This window comes from Ochotona princeps, chromosome 1 (assembly GCF_030435755.1).
Source record: "Ochotona princeps isolate mOchPri1 chromosome 1, mOchPri1.hap1, whole genome shotgun sequence".
In the NCBI taxonomy this organism is placed as follows: Eukaryota; Metazoa; Chordata; class Mammalia; order Lagomorpha; family Ochotonidae; genus Ochotona; species Ochotona princeps.
In genome coordinates, this window is record NC_080832.1 from 52839733 (window position 1) to 52859352 (window position 19620).

Genomic DNA, 19620 nt, shown 5'->3' on the forward strand with positions numbered 1-19620 from the left:
GCTGGTCCCCTCGCCAGACAGCTACTCTCACTGGATAGTGTGGGCTGGGATGGGGAGAGACCAGACTGGGCAGGGCTGCAACACCTGAGCGCCGGACGTGGACTAGATCAGGGAAAAGCCAGGTTGGGCTGATTATTCCTGCAGGTGCAAGCATAAATTGGAGTGGGTGAACGTTGTTTGGGCTTAACCGCAGACAGCTGGCAGAAGCTGGCACTGGGAGCTAATTCTGTCAAGTCAAACCACAGAACCACCCAAAGAGATCATAAACCGGGGCTGAGAGAGACCCAAGACGGAAGTGGTGGGGTTCCCCCTCTTGGGTCACTACTCCCGCGAGAGGGCATGAAAACTAGGACGGGGGCTGAGGTGGCTAGAAGGAGAGGCACTCAGCAATATCCGTGAGGGCTGGATAGTTGAGTTGGTTGGAGGGAACTAAGCTTCAATGCCCATTGACAAGTACTGGAGCCATACGGGAAGCGGAACAGACTGGACTAGTCTGCTATGTATACTGGCAAACCAGGGTGAGGGGTGGGCCTGGTGGGGGTTATTGTGGGTCGCCCCGACTAGGCTGCAGCTCCCACTGGTTGATGTAAGGGCCGAGTATGTGCTGGGCAGAACCAGACTGGACTGCAACACCCATTGGTTCCAGTGGAAGTCGGGACTGAAAACAGAACCAACCCAGCAATTGCAACCACCAGCTGATCGGGGTGATGGACTGTGCCGGGCCCTGTGCTTGCTAGAACGTACAAGAATCTGGTCTGGGAATACCTCAAGGTTTCTTTGGAGATCTCCCCAATCGAAATGCTGGACTCAGAACTCTAACCAAGAAAAGACAGAAGACAGAACAGGTCAATCATTCATCTCAGCTATATGTTGGCAGCGAAATATGGGGCAAACAGAGACCCTATGATGGACCATATCAATCAGTGGACGACCTCATCGAGCGAAACTGGCAGCGATTCATAACTGGAGAACTATTAAAACCACTTGAGCAAATATCTCAGAGCCTGGCCCACATCCGGGACTTTGGGTGGGCAGGAAACCGGGTGGGGCTTTTCCCGCAATATCCCCCTTTACCTCAGATACACGATGGAAACAATATGGACATAATAGTCTTACCCACTTCCCTATACCCTCTGAACCTTTTTTTTTTAACCGCAATTAACTATGTAAAGATTGTCAACAACAATACAATAAAATTAAAAAAAAACACTTCTTTTTTAGTTAAGGGTTAATGACACCATTTATTCAATGTGTAAATACACAAGTCAAACCGCAGGGTACACTGGGGTCCTTACAGCTCAGCCCTTAGCCTGAATCGCAATCCTCCCTACGCAGCAACTTATCCTGGGGAAGCAGCTGTCAGGTCTGCTTTGCTGCATCCAGTTTCCCTAGTCATCAGGGTCTTAGCCTCACTAGTCAACAGGTGCTTTGTAGCCAAGACTACATCAGTGTTTAAAAAAGGAAACCATACATGAAAGCGAAGAGATCTCAGTGGCAGGGGCAGCGGGGTGGGGGGAATAGCAGCAGGTATAAAAAGGTTCAGCTCAACAGCCCCCATCACAAGTGCATATTTTCAAAATGTGCTGCAAGGATGACTTAATGCACACGCTTCTTGGACTATTGTGAGATCAGCTAAGTCCAGGCCATCACCATCATTACACAGTGAAGTAATTCTTAAATTCGGAATCAAATTTCTATGAATTAAATATGAGGTTTTTAAGACTATCTGAAAAAAAAAGTCGTTTTTTTTTTTTTTTTAAAGAAAAAGAAATAACACAGTTACCTGAAGGATGGTTTCCTTCATATAAAAACTAAATTTGCCAACTTGGTTGTCATCCACCTCGGAGATGGCTAAGATGAGAGCAGGAGAGGAATACCTATAGGGAGAGAAAAGGCCATGGCAGCAATGTGCCATTCTGGTGGTGCCCCAGGGGTTAAGCCATGGCAGCTGTCTCAGCAAGGGCAGGGCATCCATAGGAAGAGCAGGTGCAGGTTTTATACAAAACTTGGAACTTCTACCTGGAGACTATGCAGACTCTAGTCCCTTCACTCCTTCCTGCGCTCTCCCTGAACCTGTTCTCTGCTGTTGGGTGGGGTGAGAGCCCCTGAGCACTTGACATTCTTTCCTTTCACTGCTCTCTCGTTTGTCCATTTATCTTCATGACCACACCTGTTCAGCATCCATCTCTGATCTCCTTTGAGCACTCCCTAAATATTGTCCAAATCCTTGCCCTTTCTTCTGCTTCCTAAGAATCACCTAACCTCTTACTGACAGCCACATTCCCTCAATGGCACACAGTCGTCTGCCTCCACTCTTTTTTTTTTTTTTTTTATTGTATTGTTGTTGACAATCTTTACATAGTTAATTGCGGTTAAAAAAAAAAGGTTCAGGGGGTATAGGGAAGTGGGTAAGACTATTATGTCCATATTGTTTCCATCATGTATCTGAGGTAAAGGGGGATATTGAGGGAAAAGCCCCACCCGGTTTCCCGCCCACCCAAAGTCCCGGATGTGGGCCAGGCTCTGAGATATTTGCTCAAGTGGTTTTAATAGTTCTCCAGTTATGAATCGCTGCCAGTTTCGCTCGATGAGGTCGTCCACTGATTGATATGGTCCATCATAGGGTCTCCGTTTGCCCCATATTTCGCTGCCAACATATAGCTGAGATGAATGATTGACCTGTTCTGTCTTCTGTCTTTTCTTGGTTAGAGTTCTGAGTCCAGCATTTCGATTGGGGAGATCTCCAAAGAAACTTTGAGGTATTCCCAGACCAGATTCTTGTACGTTCTAGCAAGCACAGGGCCCGGCACAGTCCATCACCCCGATCAGCTGGTGGTTGCAATTGCTGGGTTGGTTCTGTTTTCAGTCCCGACTTCCACTGGAACCAATGGGTGGGTGTTGCAGTCCAGCCTGGTTCTGCCCAGCACATACTCGGCCCTTACATCAACCAGTGGGAGCTGCAGCCTAGTCGGGGCGACCCACAATAACCCCCATCAGGCCCACCCCTCACCCTGGTTTGCCAGTATGTGTAGCAGTAGACCAGTCTGTCCCCCATCCCATTTGGCTCTTGTACTTGTCACTGGGTATTAAAGCTTAGTTCCATCTAACCAACTCAACCATCCAGCCCTCACGGATGTTGTTGAGTGCCTCTCTGTCTGGCCACCCCAGCCCCCGTCCTAGTTTTCATGCCCTTCTGTGGGACTAGTGACCCAGGAAGGGGGAACCCACTTTTTCCCTCCCAGGTCTTTCTCAGTCCTGGTTTATGCACTCTTTAGGTGGTTCTGTGATTTGACTTGACAGAATTAGTCCCCAGTGCCAGCTTCTGCCAGCTGATGCTGCGGCCAAGCCCAAACATCCCTCACCCACTCTAATTTATGCTTGCACCCACAGGAATAATCAGCCCAGCCTGGCTTTTCCCTGATCTAGTCCACATGCAGCGCACAGGTGTTGGAGCCCTGCTTAGTCTGGTCTGTTCTCATCCCAGCCCACGCTCTTCCGTGGGAGCAGCTGTCTGGCGAGGGGACCAGCCTCCCCATCCCCCTGCCAGCTCTGCCCCTCCCTTCCTGGATCTCAAATGTGCTGGTTGGGTGCTGCAGTCAAATCCAGTACAGGCAACTTCACTCTGGCATTCCATAATGTGTACTGGTTTTGCTACAACCAAATCCGGTTCAACCCACACTCTGTTCTGGTGTTCGGATTTGCCAGTGGATGACATGAACTGATTCAGCCTGGTCCGCCCCTGATCCATGCCGAATGTGTGCCAGTGGGAAACTTTCCATGGCCTATTCTGGGCTGTTTCCTATCTTGCTTCTTGTGCTAACCTGCAGGGACTGTGTCCTGCCAGAGGAGTTGCCCAGGCTCCTGTCTGCCTCCACTCTTAAGAAATCGTGCTGGATATTCTGATCTCTAGGAAGCTTTCTTCTTTATCTGTAAATGGAGAGTACACCTGTCTCATAGGTTATGCAAGCATGAAGTGGGATCCTATGCTTGAAGGAGCTTCTTGAAGAGTTAAGCACTTGTGCTTATGGTTGGTAAATGCTGTTGCTATAATGCTACTGAAGAGTGGCAAATTTAGGGACTAAACACACAAGCAGTAAACGTGAACTCAAAATTCCAGTTTTTTCGGCTGCAGCAATCTGCCCCTGCCCTCTAGCCCTCCCCCTTAGCTTGCAGCATCTCTGCTTCATCTCTGGGAGGACCAATCACTGCTTGGCCAGCCCACAGGGCTCTGTGCTGATTTGTAGATGGGCCTGGACAGAAGTGTATCCCATTTTCACAACCATATGTAACCCAAGGCCAGAGGCCCTTGAAGAGCTGGAGAACTGCTTGCTTTGGGATGTTTTTCTGCCAGTGGGAGTCCCTAAGGTGGCCTTGGCTTCTTGCCTTGGCTGTTGTGAGAGCTCTGTGTCCTGACAGTACATCCTGCTTTAGGTATAGCCTGGGTGACAGAACAGAACAGAACAGAGCATTCCTCCTAAGTTGCAGGTGATAATATCTGAAATGCCGCCCATTATTGGAATGACAGGGGTGGTGGGGATGGGGTGTGTAATACACATAGGACTCACAGGTAGAAGTCAGGTGTGTAACATATAGTACTGTCCCATCCCCAACACATCATTAAAACTTCCTATCTCCAAATTCCAATTGTGTCCAGTTCAAGAATCCAAAGAACAGAATTCTCTCTGCCTTTCCCTTTCATCCCAGACCATGCTCCACGGAGTCTCCCTGGGAGGAATGGGGCAGAGAAAGAGAGAAGGGGGCAAGAAGTCTTTCTTTCCCACACCATGTAGTGAAACAGTCCTGGCCACCATGAGCCGCTTGGAGATCTGCTACCAGTAAGGGAACTTCCTTTTAAGTGGGAGCTGAACCCACAGATAGAAGTTTTACTGATTTGAGTTGGTTCCTGTTAAAAGCCAAAGAAACAGCCTGACCCAAATCTTAGCTTATAGCGCCAAGGAAACAGCTACCAAGAAAATGTAAGTGAAAAAGAAAGAAAAAAAAAAGAAAATGTAAGTGATTTTTTAAAAAGATAAGTTCATTTAGTTCTATTTAAAAAGCAGGGCAACCAAGAAAGTGAAAGTGAGAATGAGAAAGAATTTCAATCTGCTGGTTTACTCCCACAAATACTTAAAGCAGCAGGGTCTAAGGCTGGTTCCGTGGGTCAACAGGCTAATCTTCTACCTGCAAGTGCTGGGATCCCATATGGCCATCGAATCGTGTCCTGGCTGCCCCATTTCCAATCCAGCCCCATGCCTATGGCCTGGAAAAGCAATAGCAGATGGCCCAGGTCCTTGGGCACCTGTACCCACATGGGAAACCCAGAGGAGGTGCCTGACTTGGGTTCAGCTCAGCTCTAGCCATTGTGCTCGTTTGGCAAGTGAATCAGCAGATGGAAGATCATTCTCTCAGTCTCTCCTTCTCTCTGTAAATTTCTCTTTCAAATAAAAATAAAAACATCTTTAAAAAGAAAGAGAGGGAAGAATGAAAAGAAGAAAGGGAAGAAGAAAGAATGGAAGGAAGGAAGGAAGGAAAGGAGAGTGAAAGAGCAGGGATGTGGCCACACCAAAGCCAGGGGCTCAGAAGTTCATCTGGGTCTTCCATGCAGGTGGCAAAGGCCTTAAGTACTTGAGTCTTCACCTTCTGCCTCCCAGTGTATGTATAAGCAAGAGCTGGATCCAAAGCAAAGACGCAAAGCCAGGACTTGGCCTCAGGCACTTCAATAGGGGCTACAGGCCTCCCAAGTGGGAGACATAGCAGCTGCCACAACACCTGCCCTAACAGAAAGGACTTCTTGCTAGGCCCCAGGCCAAAGTGAGAAAACAACTTTGGAGGTTTCAGCCTTACTCTTCCCCTTCAAGCCTACCCCTAACCCTTTCCTGCCTGGAAGTTAACCTGTTCTACTTGAAAGACTGTTTAGTCTCGCAATTTCATCCAAGCTGAGCTCTCCCATCAGTTCTTTGGCTTCTCGGTCTGTATTTGCAAACTCAATTATCCCCCTTGTTTACTTTTACTTTATTTTTGTATAATACTATTTTTTATTCAGTTTTTTTTTTCACTTCTGATGTTAAAAAAGAAAAGAACAACTAGCTACATAGTAGTAGAATATAAGAGAATTTTGTAAGGTAATGGCCCCGGGGTGCCCAATGGGGATAGAAATAGTCTCCCACTTGTTATGTATGCTATCATTATGTTCATTATTCTCACAGTGACATGTGACCAGTGTCTTCCAGCATGGAGGTTATAAGGACAGGTGGTGATTGGTCTACCTTATCCCAATGTGATACGGATTTGAATGCAACAGGCCTCAGATACAAATGGAACTCTCCAAAAACCATTCCCTGTACCAACTCCTTATAGAGCCTAAAAGAAAAGAACCAAGGACACTCATTAATGTTTTTAATCCTGAAAGAAAAGTAAATGGGCAAAAAACTAAGACACCTGACTAAGACCCAAAAGAGCAAAGGTCAAGCATGAGGAAGCCAAGCACGTGTGCAGTGAGAGCCATGAAGGTCATGTAATCTGCTCTGGCTAGGAGGGCTGCAGAGTTGCAGCGGGAGTCAGGCTCAGGTGCTTCTGGCTTTGGTCCCCAGAGGCCTCCTGGTGCTGTGCTCAGTACTGTGCTCATCACCTTTCAGAGCCTTTTGCAGCTGACCTCTTTGTTTTCCCAAACAGCATCTTGTCCTGCAAGATCCAGGATCTCTATCCTAATGCCTCAGTTCTTCCTCCTGCTTTTATAATCCAGGTGCTTCCTGAGGTCCTAAACCTAGTGGTCTTCTCATCTACTGGAGACCTTCTTGGAGGGTTTATTGGACCTAAACCAACATTCCTTGAAGCCTAGAGTGGCTCAGGGCCCATATCAGGCAAGTGAACATAAAGATACGCAACATGAACAGGGCTTTGGCATTCATGCAGCTTCATGCTAGCAGGATAACTCAATATCAAGCAAATGGCCCAAGTGCTTAGACCCCTGCTACCCACATGAAACCTGGCTAGAGCCCCAGTCTCCCATTCTCTTCCGTCTGGCCCAGCCTGGACCATCGCGAACATTTAGAAAGTGAATTAATTAACCCCTCTTTGTCTCTGTAACTCTGCCTTTCAAATAAATAAATAGATCTAAAGTAATATTAAGCATCCAATTAAAAAAGAAATAAGCTAAATGGAGTGAAAAATCCAGATGCCTATAAGAGGATCTAGCCAGGTTGAGTGATCAGGATACATGGTTGGGTTGAGGGGAGGATGCTCAGAAGAAGGAAAACTCATTCAGAAGATTCATTTTCTCTCAATAGAAACTTTACAAATCAAGAGAGGATAAGACGCTATATTCAAAACCTTAAGAAAAAATTTGCCAGCCAAGAATATTATACCCAGCAAAGGTGTCTTTCAGATATGAAGGAAAAATAATGATTGGCCACCACAAGCAGAAACTGAGGGAATTTATCAGCACCTGGCCAGCCCTATAGGAGATGCATAAGAGAGTGAAAAGTTATGACTACCACTGTGAAAGCATGTGAACACACAAAACTCAACAGCAGAGCAGATACGTGAATGGGAAATGGAAGAACATGAAACCATGTTGACACAGAAAACCAGCAAGACACAAAGATGAGAAACGAGACAGGAAGAAACAGGACATATGAAATACTCAAGGGGAAAAAATGACAACATAACTAGACCATATAGTATGCCTATGCATTGTTCATTCATTTTCTCCTTTTCTCTCTGGCTCTCAAACAAAAATTATAAAAAGGAATATGATTTAAAGAAATAAAATCAGAGATAAGAAAGGAAACATTACAACTGATACCATAAAAACACAGAGAGTCATTGGAGAAGGTGATGAACAACTTCACACCGAAAACCTGAAAACTCTAGAGAAATGGATCCATTCTGGACACAAATAACCTGCTGCAAATTGAAAATGAACCTTTGAGGCACAGAAAACCCAAACAGAGCAGTAACAAGTTTAAATTAGTAATAAAAAGAGCCAAATGGAAACACTGCTGACTCTTCCCAGATCTTGAAAGAGCTAATACTAATTCTTCTCAAACCATTCCCAAGTATTTAAAGGGCAGAAATCATTCCAGGCTCATTCTATGAGACCAGTATTATGCTTATCACAAATCAGACAAAAACCCAACAAAGAAACTCTAGACTAAAATCCTGAATGAATACAATTGTAACAATTCTCAAGAAAACACTAGCAAGTGAAATTTATTAACACTAAAAAGATTATATGTCATAATCAAGTGCAAATTATTCCAGAAATATTATTCCAGGAAATGAAAATTGTTCAATACATGTAAATGGATAAATATAATACACAACCAAAACAGGATGAATGGTTAAAAAAAACATTATTACCTCGATAGATGGAGAAGCATTCAATAACACCCATTGGTTCCAGTGGAAGTCGGGACTGAAAACAGAACCAACCCAGCAATTGCAACCACCAGCTGATCGGGGTGATGGACTGTGCCGGGCCCTGTGCTTGCTAGAACATATAAGAATCTAGTCTGGGAATACCTCAAAGTATCTTTGGAGATCTCCCCAATCGAACTGCTGGACTCAGAACTGTAACCAAGAAAAGACAGAAGACAGAACAGGACAATCATTCATCTCAGCTATATGTTCGCAGCAAATTATGGGGCAAACGGAGACTTTATGATGGACCATATCAATCGGTGGACGACCTCATCGAGCGAAACTGGCAGTGACTCATAACTGGAGAACTATTAACACCACTCGAGCACATATCTCAGAGCATGCCCCACATCCGGGACTTGGGGTGGGTGGGAAAGTGGGTGGGGCTTCTCCCTCAATATCCCCCTTTACCTCAGATACATGATGGAAACAATATGGACATAACAGCATTACCCACTTTCCTATCCCCCTGAACCTTTTTTTTCTTTTTCCTTTAACTGTAATTAACTATGTAAAGATTGTCAACAACAATACAATAAAAAGAAAGAAAAAAAATTAAAAAAAAAGATTCAATATCTATTCAGGACAGATATCCTAAAATAATAGGTATAGAGAAAGATACCTAAAAATAGCAGGTACTATGAGAAATCCACAATATACATTATACACTATGTGGAAAGGCCTCAATCATTCCCTCCAAGAACAAGACAAGTAAGTCCACTTTCAGTGTTGTGTTAAATATAGTATTAGAAATTTTAGCTAGAGTAGTAAGATTTTTAAAAAAGAACATTCAAATAGGAAAGGGGGCCAAATTTAGAAATAAATCTATGTGTTTTCAGCAAACAAGAGGGTATATTAAGAAAAGTCTTTTAAAAATGGTGCTGAGAAAACTGTTCATTCACAGAGAAAAAAAAATCCAACTGGATCCCTGTCATCATGTATCCAAATTAGCACAATCTAAATCAAAGACTTAAATGTAAGACCCTGAAACTATAAAACTACTAAAATGAAACAGAGAAAATGCTTTTGGAGATTACCCTGGGGATAAAAATTTTTCCATACAACTCCAAAAACACAGGTAACAAAATCAAAAACTGACAAATGGAATTAACATCAAACTAGAAAGCTTTTGTGTATCACAAGAGACTAACAGAGAAGTAAAGACACAAACTATACAATGGGAGACAATATTTGCAAACTATTCATCCAACAAGGGTTTCATATCTGAAATATGTAAGGCACTCAACAGAAAAGTCAATGATAATTTAATTTAAAAATGGGTGAACTTGGACTTGCCTGCAAGGTGGAGCAGTGGACACATGCCCCGTTGTAAAAGGAGAATATGGCAGCACATTTTTTGCCATATCAGAAGAACACAACAAACTGGACAACTATCCCAAACATATGATAACAGCAAAAAAATCTTTGTGAATGGAAACAATGGACGTTTTGAGCGTGACATCATCCTTGGATCAGTGAAATTGGCAGCAATTCAGAACTATCCAAATACTTGGGCAGAACTCTCAGAATATGTGCACATTGAGACTCTGGGTTGATATGAGGTGGTGGTTCCTTATCCCTGGGAACTGGGACATGTAGAAATGAGTGGTTTTCCCCTTTGTTTCTCTCCTTCCCCCAGGAACAACAAGAAATAGCAAATTTGAAAGCAATGAGTTCACTTAATTTTCCCTACACCTCAATCCTTCCCACTCTGATCAATCTTGTAATCATTATTAAACAACAAAATTTACAATTAAAAATGGGTGAATGACCTAAACAGACATTTTTCTAAAGAGGATATGCACATGGGCACATGAAAAAATATCCAACATTTCTAATCATCAGGGAACTGAACATCAAAACCAGAAGGGGACATCATCTACCTATAGTTAGAATGGGGATTATACAAATGGTCAAAGATGAATGCTGGGCAGGATGTAGATGGAGAAAAAGGAAACTTTCATAGTCTTGTTGCAAATGTAGATTAGTACATTACAAAATTAACCATCATAGAAAAACAAACAATAAAATAATGGATCAGCCATTGTAGGAAGTAATATGAAGCTTGTACAAGAAGCTAGAAGTAGAACTACCATGTAAGACAGGCATTTAGAGCAGCTGTTTAGATGCTGCTTGGGATGCCCACATCCCATATCAGAGGGTCTGGGTTCAAGCCCCAGCTCCACTTCTAATTCTGGGTTCCTATTATTATGCACCCTGGAAAGCATTAGGTGATGAGTCAAATACTTGGGTCTCTGTCACCCGCACAGGAGCCCTAGACTGAATTCCAGGCTTTTAGCTTCAGCCTTGCCCAGCTCCAGAAATTGCGGGCATTTGGGGAATGACCAAGTTACAGAAATTTCTGACATGATCTTTTTGATGTTCAAATACATAAAATAAACACATTAAAATGTAAAAAAAAATAAATGGGGGGGATCTTTGGTCCCACTGCAATGGTTCAATTGGCTAAATTCTCACTTTGCAAGTGCCGGGATCTCATATGGGCACCGGTTTGTGTCCCAGGTGCTCCAGTTCCCATTCAACTCCCTGCTTGTGGCCTGGGAATGCAGTAGAGGACAGCTTAAAGTCTTGGGATTCTGCACCCTCAAGGGAGACCCAGAGAAAGCTCCTGGTTCCTAACTTCTGATTAGCTCAGCTCTGGCCATTGTAGCCATTTGGAGAGTGAACCAGCAGACAAAATGCTCTTTTTCTCTGTCTCTCCTTCTCTCTGTAAATCTGGCCCGCCTTCACAATAAAATTAACTAAATCTTTAAAAAGTGGGTTATCTTTCAAAACCCAAAACTACCATATGATCCAGCAATCCCACTTCTGGACACATATTCAGAGGAATTGAAACAGTATTTCAAAGAGACATCTGCACTTGCATGTTTACTGCAACACTATTCACAGCAGCCAAAACATGGAATCAACTGAAGAGTCCTTTGCCAGATGGATAGACAGAAAAAATGCGGCATTTATTCCCAATGCAATATCATGCATCCAGAAAAAAAAAGAATGAAAGCATCATTTGCAGCAGTCCAGGCTAGGACTGGATGATATTATGTTATGTTAAGGCAAACAAACCAGACACAGAAAGACAAACACCACATGTTCTCACTTATATGCAGAAGCTAAAATGTTGACCTCAAAGAAGTAGAGTAGATGAGTGATTAAAGATGCTGAAGGGGGCTGGGGACGGGCAGAAGATGGTTAACAGGTATAGTTGGATGGGAAGAGTAACTCCTCATGTCCCAGAGCCTAGAAGCATATTTATGGTGGACGGAGATTCATTGAATATTATCAAATAGCTGTAAGAGGATTTTGAATATTTCCAACATATAAAACACACATCTAGGGCAACAGACATGCCAGTTACCCTGACTGGGTTATTATACACTGAATACGGTACTGAAACATCACTGTACCCATTAATACATGCAATCTCTATTATCAAACTATAAATAAGTAAACAATTCGCTCTCCTTGCTCTGGGGCAGCGAGGAAACAAAGCTTGCAGGAAGGGAGCTCCATGCTCTGTAATCCCCTATGCCTTACCAAACAGCTTCTGTTGCCCCACAGGGCACCCCCACAGGGCCCCAGGATTGACCTAGCTAAGTACGCACTTGCCATGCTCATCTCAATCAGCCGGTGGCGGAGGGTCAGGAGTTCCAACAGTCTGACGAACGTGTCTAATAGCAGCCCAGGAGCCCCTTGCCCTTGAACGTGTTCCTCTGCTGCTGCTGCTGCAGACTGCAGGGCCAGCAAGCCTATCTCTTCCACCAGCCGGGGGTCGCCCATCACTTTAGCCGAAAACAGCTGGAAGAACACATGAAAGACAAAATTTTGCAAGTTGACAACAGTATCCTTGCTGGCACAGACTCTGGATCCAGAACACCTGAGCTCACTTTCTAGCTCTGCCACTTAGGTGCTGTGAGATTTGGGGCAATGTACTCAAGGGAATGATTTTTCAGTCTCTTCATCTAAAAAGAAGCTATCACAATAATCATCACATCTACTAAAGATTCATAGACAAGCTCTACCCATGCGGGGTGTGACGATGGTTCCGGGCCCTGGTGTGGTGGCCTAGTGGCTAAAGTCCTCACCTTGAACTCGCTGGGATCCCATATGGCACCAGTTCTAATCCTGGCAGCTCCACTTCCCATCCAGCTCCCAGATGGTGGCCTGGGAAAGCAGTCCAGGACAGCCCAAATCCTTGGGACCCTGCACCCATGTGGGAGACCTGAATGAAGTTCCTGGCTCTTGGCTTCAGATAGGCGCGGCTCCAGTAATTGCTGTCACTTGGGGTGTGAATTATCTGAGATCTTCCTGTCTCTCCTGCTCTCTGTATACCCAACTTTGCAATAAAAATAAAATCTTGAAAAAAAAAGCTCCATGAATAATCGACATCCTTATTGATATTGTTGTTACAGAGCATAAAAGAACAAGAGACATGACCAAGGCAACCTAAATAAAAATGGACATCCCAGACTTAAGGAAGTATTTTGCTGTTTGTTTTTTAAAAATGTAGCTATTTTTATTAGAAAGGCAGATTTACAGAGAGAAGGAGAGACAAAGAAAGATCTTCCATCCATAGGTTTACTCCCTAAGTAATGGCCGATCTGGAGCCAGGAGCCTCCTCTGGGTCTCCTACATGAATGCATAGGGTCCCAAGGATTTGGGCCATCCTCTATGATTTTCCCAGGCCATAAGCAGAGAGTTGGATCAGAAGATAGCTGCTGGAACACAATCATGTATAGGTTGCTGGCATTTGAAGGCAGAGGATTAGCCTGTTGAGCCACTGTACCAGCTACTTGGGAAGTATTTTGGTAGCCAACAGCAACAATAGTTTTTTTAATCAGCCTCTCTAATTGTAGTTTCAAAAGGTCCAGGTCTTCACATCTATGAACTCTGTTTAGCTGGCATCATAGAATCCATTTACTCGTACTTAGCAAGGTGGGGTCTGACCCAACACAGAACCCTCCTGGGATTACATGTGACAGTGTCAGGTTCCCTAATCCCAGGTTCAGAAGTGAAATGGCACCTCACACTGCCATCACAGCATGGCCTCACTCTGGACTAGCCTTGGTGACTTGGGGCGTGACCACATGTCCTTTAATGGCTTGTTGGGACCTTAACAGGCCACCCTTGGTAGGAACCCCATCCGCTTACCTGTCCCGATTTTCTCTCAAGGTGGGACAAGCCTTCGTCACCCCCATTTCTCCATCCGAGTACTAGCCAGGCTAGACTCTGCTTAGTTTCACCATCCATTTCTTAACCAAAGAACCTGCCTACTCAAAGATGCAATGTTTTTTTTTTTTAAAAAAAGATTTATTTATTTTTATTGGAAAGTCACACATACAGAGAAGAGACAGAGAGGAAGATCGCTTGTGTGTTGATTCATTCCCTAAGTGGCTGCAACAGTCAGAGCTAAGTTGATCTGAAGCTAGGAGCCAGGAACCAGGAGCTTCTTCCGGGTCACCCACACAGGTGCAGGATCCCAAGGCTTTGGGCTGTCCTTGACTGCTTTCCCAGGCCATAGGCAGGGTGCTGGACGGGAAGTGGAACTGCCTGGATTAGAACTGGTGCCAATGTGGGATTCCATGGCATCGGGCCCACAAAGATGCAATCTCTGGCCTCCCACCGTCTTCCACAGTGGTGGCCCATAGGCACTATGTAACAAATTCCTGACAGCCAACTGAGCACAGCGCCTGCTCGTGCTCTATCCTAAAGCAAAATTTTGGCCACTTACTTGTTTCCAGGTCCAAATCTGCACACATTTCAAACTAACTAGCACTATGTGGCATCAATGAGAGATTAAACAGGTATCCCTGAGAATCACCATAAATACCTAAGACAGCTTGAAATATGTTTGCAAAATGTGGTACCATAAGACAAGAAAAAATCAATTTTGACTTCTATCTCCCATAAATTACTCATACATGTACAAACACACCATTCCAGGGAAATAATAAGAGAGTTAAATATTTTAATATAAAATCAAACTCTTAAAGTAGAATGAGATGAATATATCTGCGAAAGACTTTCCATTTGAAGTTAGGATAGAATTTAGATAGTGACCAAAGACAGACTATATAAAAACACAAAGTCACTGTTAAAAATCAGACAAAGGGGTGGGGTGGGGAGTAATACAAGCAGAAAGCAAGATAGACAAGTAAGTTAAAGTCTCTATTTAAGAAAAACTCACATAAGTAGATACGAATAAGGTTAGGATTTACCAATACACAAAAGAAAACAAGGAAATAACAAAAAAGTCAGAAAACATGAGCAAATAACAGGATATCTGAGAGAATTTTTTTTTCTCGGTAAATAGCAAAGAAAGCAATTGGTAAATTCACAGTGTAAGGCCACCCTGTAATCTGTGAGTTCATCAGCACATGTAGGATCCACTTTCCCTGATTATGCATGAAGCACACTGATATAACTGGCGTTAGAAGTTGGCCCAACTCCTTTGGAAAGCAATCTGCCAGTATGCTTCCAAAAGATTTCAATTTCACTTCAGTTATGCTGGCTTCCAAGAACCTACTAAAAGGAATCAATCCAAAATATAGGAAAATATCCTGTAAGGCATCAAGAGGTATCTTACAGCATTTAAAATAATAGAGCAAAAACTTGAAACTACTTCAATGCTCATCAATAGGAAAATGGTGAGAGAAGAAACGATTCATTCTGCAAGGGAATTATTATGTCATAGCAGTACATTTAAAGATTTGTGAGTAATATAAAAATACATGATATTAACACTAAATAGATAAAAATTGACGATAACAGCATATTAAGGATGAAATCAGAACCATGTAAAAATTGCCTATGGATAATACTTGAATTCAGCAAAAGGATGATCATGAAGACATGTGAGTGGTTATAGTCAGATTAAGCTATTTTCTTTCCTCTCTCATTCTCTGTAATTTTATATCATTTTCATCTACTTAAAATCTATCTGAAATAAAACAGAATTTGGGTTTGGGTAGGACAGAGTAGGAGGCTGGGGCAGACCCAGAGAGCAGATGTCTCTGAAAACAGTGACTTCTGAAAATGACCTCAACCCACAGCAAATGCTACCACAGAGCTACGTTCTTGGGAAAGGCAGGTTCAACCTTCCCAGCCCCCAGGGACAAAGAAAGGGATTCAAATTCAATTGCAGACACCACTGAAATCCCATTAGCTTGAACCAGTTTGAACCATCAGACCTGGAAGAGGCTGCAGAGTTCGCCTCCCCACTTCCCTCCAGAGACACAAACACAATTTTACAATGAAAGGAAAGAGATGCCTAGCGAGGCTAAGACACTTGCCCAGAGTCACCCAGCAGACCCATGGCAGCCCTGAACTTGAGCCATTCCCTGACTCTTCCCTCAGCTTTTCCTCCCCTCCATCAGATCTTGACTCACGACCAAAGAGAAACAGCAAATTTTATGAAGAGTCTTAGCACAAAGAAAATGTCTTGTTGTTCATTTAAAAGGGACACTGTTAACATTCACATCAATAATGATCCAGGAAAAAAAAAAGTCTCCAAACTTACATCCCACTGTCCATCTTCACTGTAGCAACAGGAATATTGACCCAAGGCGAGGAGAGGAGGGGCAGAACTCACATAAAAACCCTGGCAAAGCCTGAGACGATGAATCCTCTCTGGCCAGAGAGAGGAACAGAGCCAAACAGAAAGCAGAGCTAAATAGTAACATCTGGAGGAAAGTGCTCTTTCTGACAAAGACCCACCAAGAAAAAACGTACGTCTGTCTGGAGTCGCGCACTGTACCAAGTCTCAGGCTGGGTTGGGGAGAGGCACAAGTCCAGTGCCAGCCGCAGGATGCATTGCTCCAGCAGGGCCAAGCTGCTGGCTGATGGGGGTCCACAGGCATGGTGGGCTTCCAGGAGGAGGTGATCCAGGGCTTTGGGGATGCATGCGGCCAGGCCAAGGGAAGGGTAGAACTCCAGCAGGTAAATGTTTTGCAAACCTGGGCTTAGAAGAGGAACCACAAATGAGAGCTTCACATGAAGAAGAGTTGGATTTGGTCTAAAGATAATTTCAGATTTGTCAAGACCAGTGAAACAGTTCCTCTAGGTCAAGAGCATTAGAAAAAGCTGGCATCCTCAAAGGACCTGATAAGCCATGCAGGGAACCCCCAGGTTTATACACATTCTGTAATATTGTTTGCTTTCATTTGAATCCTTTTAAAACTCAAAGACACACAGGCTTGTAGTTTAAAAACCCAGTGACATGCTGGGCCTAACTCTTGACTCTAGCTCTTTAAAAAAAATTTTTTTTCCCCTTTATTTGAAAGGCAGAGTTATTGGGGGAGAGAGAGAGAGCGAGCGATTGAGAGATCTTTCATCTGCTGATCTACTACCCAAATGGCCAAGGGGTTATGCTGGAACTGGCCAAATCCAGGAACCTTTTCTGGGTCTCCCCACATTTGTGCAAGGGGCCCAAGTACTTGAACTATCCTCCATTGCTTTCCTAGGCTATAAGCAGGGAGCTGGATAGAAAGTTGAGCAGCTGGGTATCTAACCAGCTCTCATATGGGATGCTGGCGCCACAGGTGGCATCTTTACCCTCCATGCCACAGTGCCAGCCCATTGACTCCAGCTCTTAGCTCCAGCTTCCTATCAAGGCACACTATAACAGGTCAGAGTGATGGCTCGGGTAGTTGGGCTCCTGCCACCCATGTGGATTGAGTCACCACCTGCTGGCTTCTACCCTGCCCAACCCTGACTATTGTAGGCATGTGGCAAGTGAACCAGCAGATAAGAGAGCTCTCTCTCTCTCTCTCCTTTGTTCTCTCAAATCAATAAAGAAACTTTGGAACATTTTCTGAAACCAAGAAAAGTAATATTAACATCACAGACAGCAATAAGATCAACCTTCTAGTAACCAAATTTGAATGTGGAATACATGGTGGTCTTTGTGATACTTCATTTTCACTTTAGAATTTGAAACTTTCTGGCAATGAAAGGTTTATTTAGATAATCAGCCAACTTCCCAAAACAAAGTAACTTAAAATAAGAAACAAAATAAACAACAAATAATTTCCATTGCTATTGGATTGTTTTTCACTTGAATCTTTATCTCCCTCCACCCCCACACATTTAAAAAAAAGACAATTGGGATCCAGCATGATGGCTCAAATTGGTTAATCCTCTGCCCTCAAGTACCAACATCCCATATTGATGCCAGTTCATGTCCCGGCTGCTCCACTTCCCATCCAGTTCCCTGCTAATGGCCTGGGAAAACAGTACAGCATGGCCAAAGTCCTTGGGATCCTGCACCCATGTGCTCCTAGCTCCTGGCTTCAGTTTGGTTCTGCTCTGGCCATTGCAGATGGAAGATCTTATTCTCTGTCTCTCCTCTCTGCAAATCTGCCTTTCCAATAAAAACAAAGAAATCTTTAAAAACAAAAAGATGAAGACAATATTTAGATTCTGTACATATCTGCATTTGCTGTGAGACTGGTTTGTCTGTGTTGTTGCCTGCCTGAGGCTCCAGATCCTAGCACACCTCCTGTTACATGTGGGTGCTCAACCAGTATGTGTTGGGTGTTGAAAAGAGCTGAACAATTTATCCACCCATTTGGAAGCAATGGATGGTCATCTAGGGCAACACAGTGCAACTGGGCCTTGTCATTCGCTTGCCAGTTTCCTCTCTCCTCAGTGGCAGGAATGGGGGTGACAAAGGGTGTACCCTTTCTGAAATGTAATCCTGCTCCTTTAAGGGGAGGCAGGTCACTAGGTAAGTCTGCAGATTCCTTTTTAATGATGCTTGCTAAAATAAGCAAATTTCTTCTTGAGAAACTTTCAAGCACATATATATTCCATGTAGAGGAGCCTTCAGAAAGCTCACATATTATGTGGGCTAGCATAGTGGCTCACCAAGCTAATTCTCTACCTGCAAGTAACAGCACACTAAATGGGTGCTGGTTCAAATCCCAGCCTTTCCACTTCAAATCCAGCTGTCTTTTTCTGGCTTGGGAAAAACAGTGGAGGATGGCCCAAAGCCTTGGGACCTTGTACCCAACATATGGGAGACCCAGAAGATGTTCCTGGCTTTGGATTGGCCTGGCTCCAGCCTTTGTGGTCATTTGGGGAGTGAAACCAGTAGCTGGAAGCTTGTTCTCTCTGTAAGTCTGCCTTTGTAAAATAAATAAATAAATAAATCTTTTAGGAAAAAAAAGTGTATTATGACAAAAGTATGGATTTCAATGTTTTGTGGACCAAAATAAGATCACTATTTAATTCTATTTTTCTTTTAACATTTTTAAAAGCTTACTTATCTTTTTTTAATTTGAAAAGTACACACACACACACACACACACACACTCCTTAATTCTTATTGTCATTTCTCAAGTGCCCACAAACAGCCAGGGCTAAGCCAGGCCAAAGTCAGGAGCCTGGAGCTTAGTCTAGGTCTGCAGATGGGAGACCAACTCGTTGAGCCATCATCTGCTACTTCCCGAAGTGTGCATCAACAAGAAGCTGGAACCGGAAGTGGAGCTGAAACTTGAACCTCGGCACTGTGATATAGGAGGTGAGTGTGCCAAGGGGCACCTTAACCCTCATGCCAAATGTGTGCCCCACCACCATTTTTCCTATAACCTATCTGAAGAACCCTCATATGGGGGCTTGTGTGGTCTCTGATTGAAACCCCTGATGATGGTTTAAGAGCATCTGGTTTTTTTCCCTCAGAGCTTCCCAAGGGAGTGAAAATTTTGCACATAGTGGCACAAATTTAAATTCTAGCTTCCAAATCTTTTTTTTTTGTTTGTTTACAAAGCATTTTCCCAGATACTTTTAAAGATGCTAGAGTTAAATTTATGTTGTTGCTTTTTTTTTTTTAAATATCAGTTTATGTGGAAAGCAGTGTTACAGAGAGAAGTAGAGAAAGAGCTATTCCTTGGCTGGTCCATACCCCAAAAAGCCACAGCAGCCAGGATTGGGCCATGCCGAAGCCAGGAGCTTCATCCAGGTCCCCACATGGGTACAGTGTCCCAGGGCTATGGGCCATCTGCTGCTGCTGCTGCTTTCCCAGGTGCATTAGCTGGGAACTGGACAGTAAGTGGAGTAGCCAGGACCCTAACCAGCATCTAAAGGAGATGCCATCATCACAGGTAGTGGCTTAATCTGCATGCCACAACCAGACCCTAGAATCCTATTTAGATTGAACACTGCACCTTCAAATTATTCTAT

The 19620-nt window shown here is 43.8% G+C and overlaps 1 protein-coding gene across 1 annotated transcript in view; it reads right to left on the bottom strand.

Annotated features, from left to right (window-relative positions):
* CCDC162P (coiled-coil domain containing 162) overlaps positions 1-19620 on the bottom strand; it is a 181281-nt gene that overhangs the window by 106875 nt on the left and 54786 nt on the right. Inside the window, 4 exon segments of the mRNA XM_058669314.1 lie at positions 1784-1877; positions 6205-6360; positions 12029-12237; positions 16171-16399. Of these exon segments, the coding sequence (XP_058525297.1) occupies positions 1784-1877; positions 6205-6360; positions 12029-12237; positions 16171-16399 (688 nt within the window).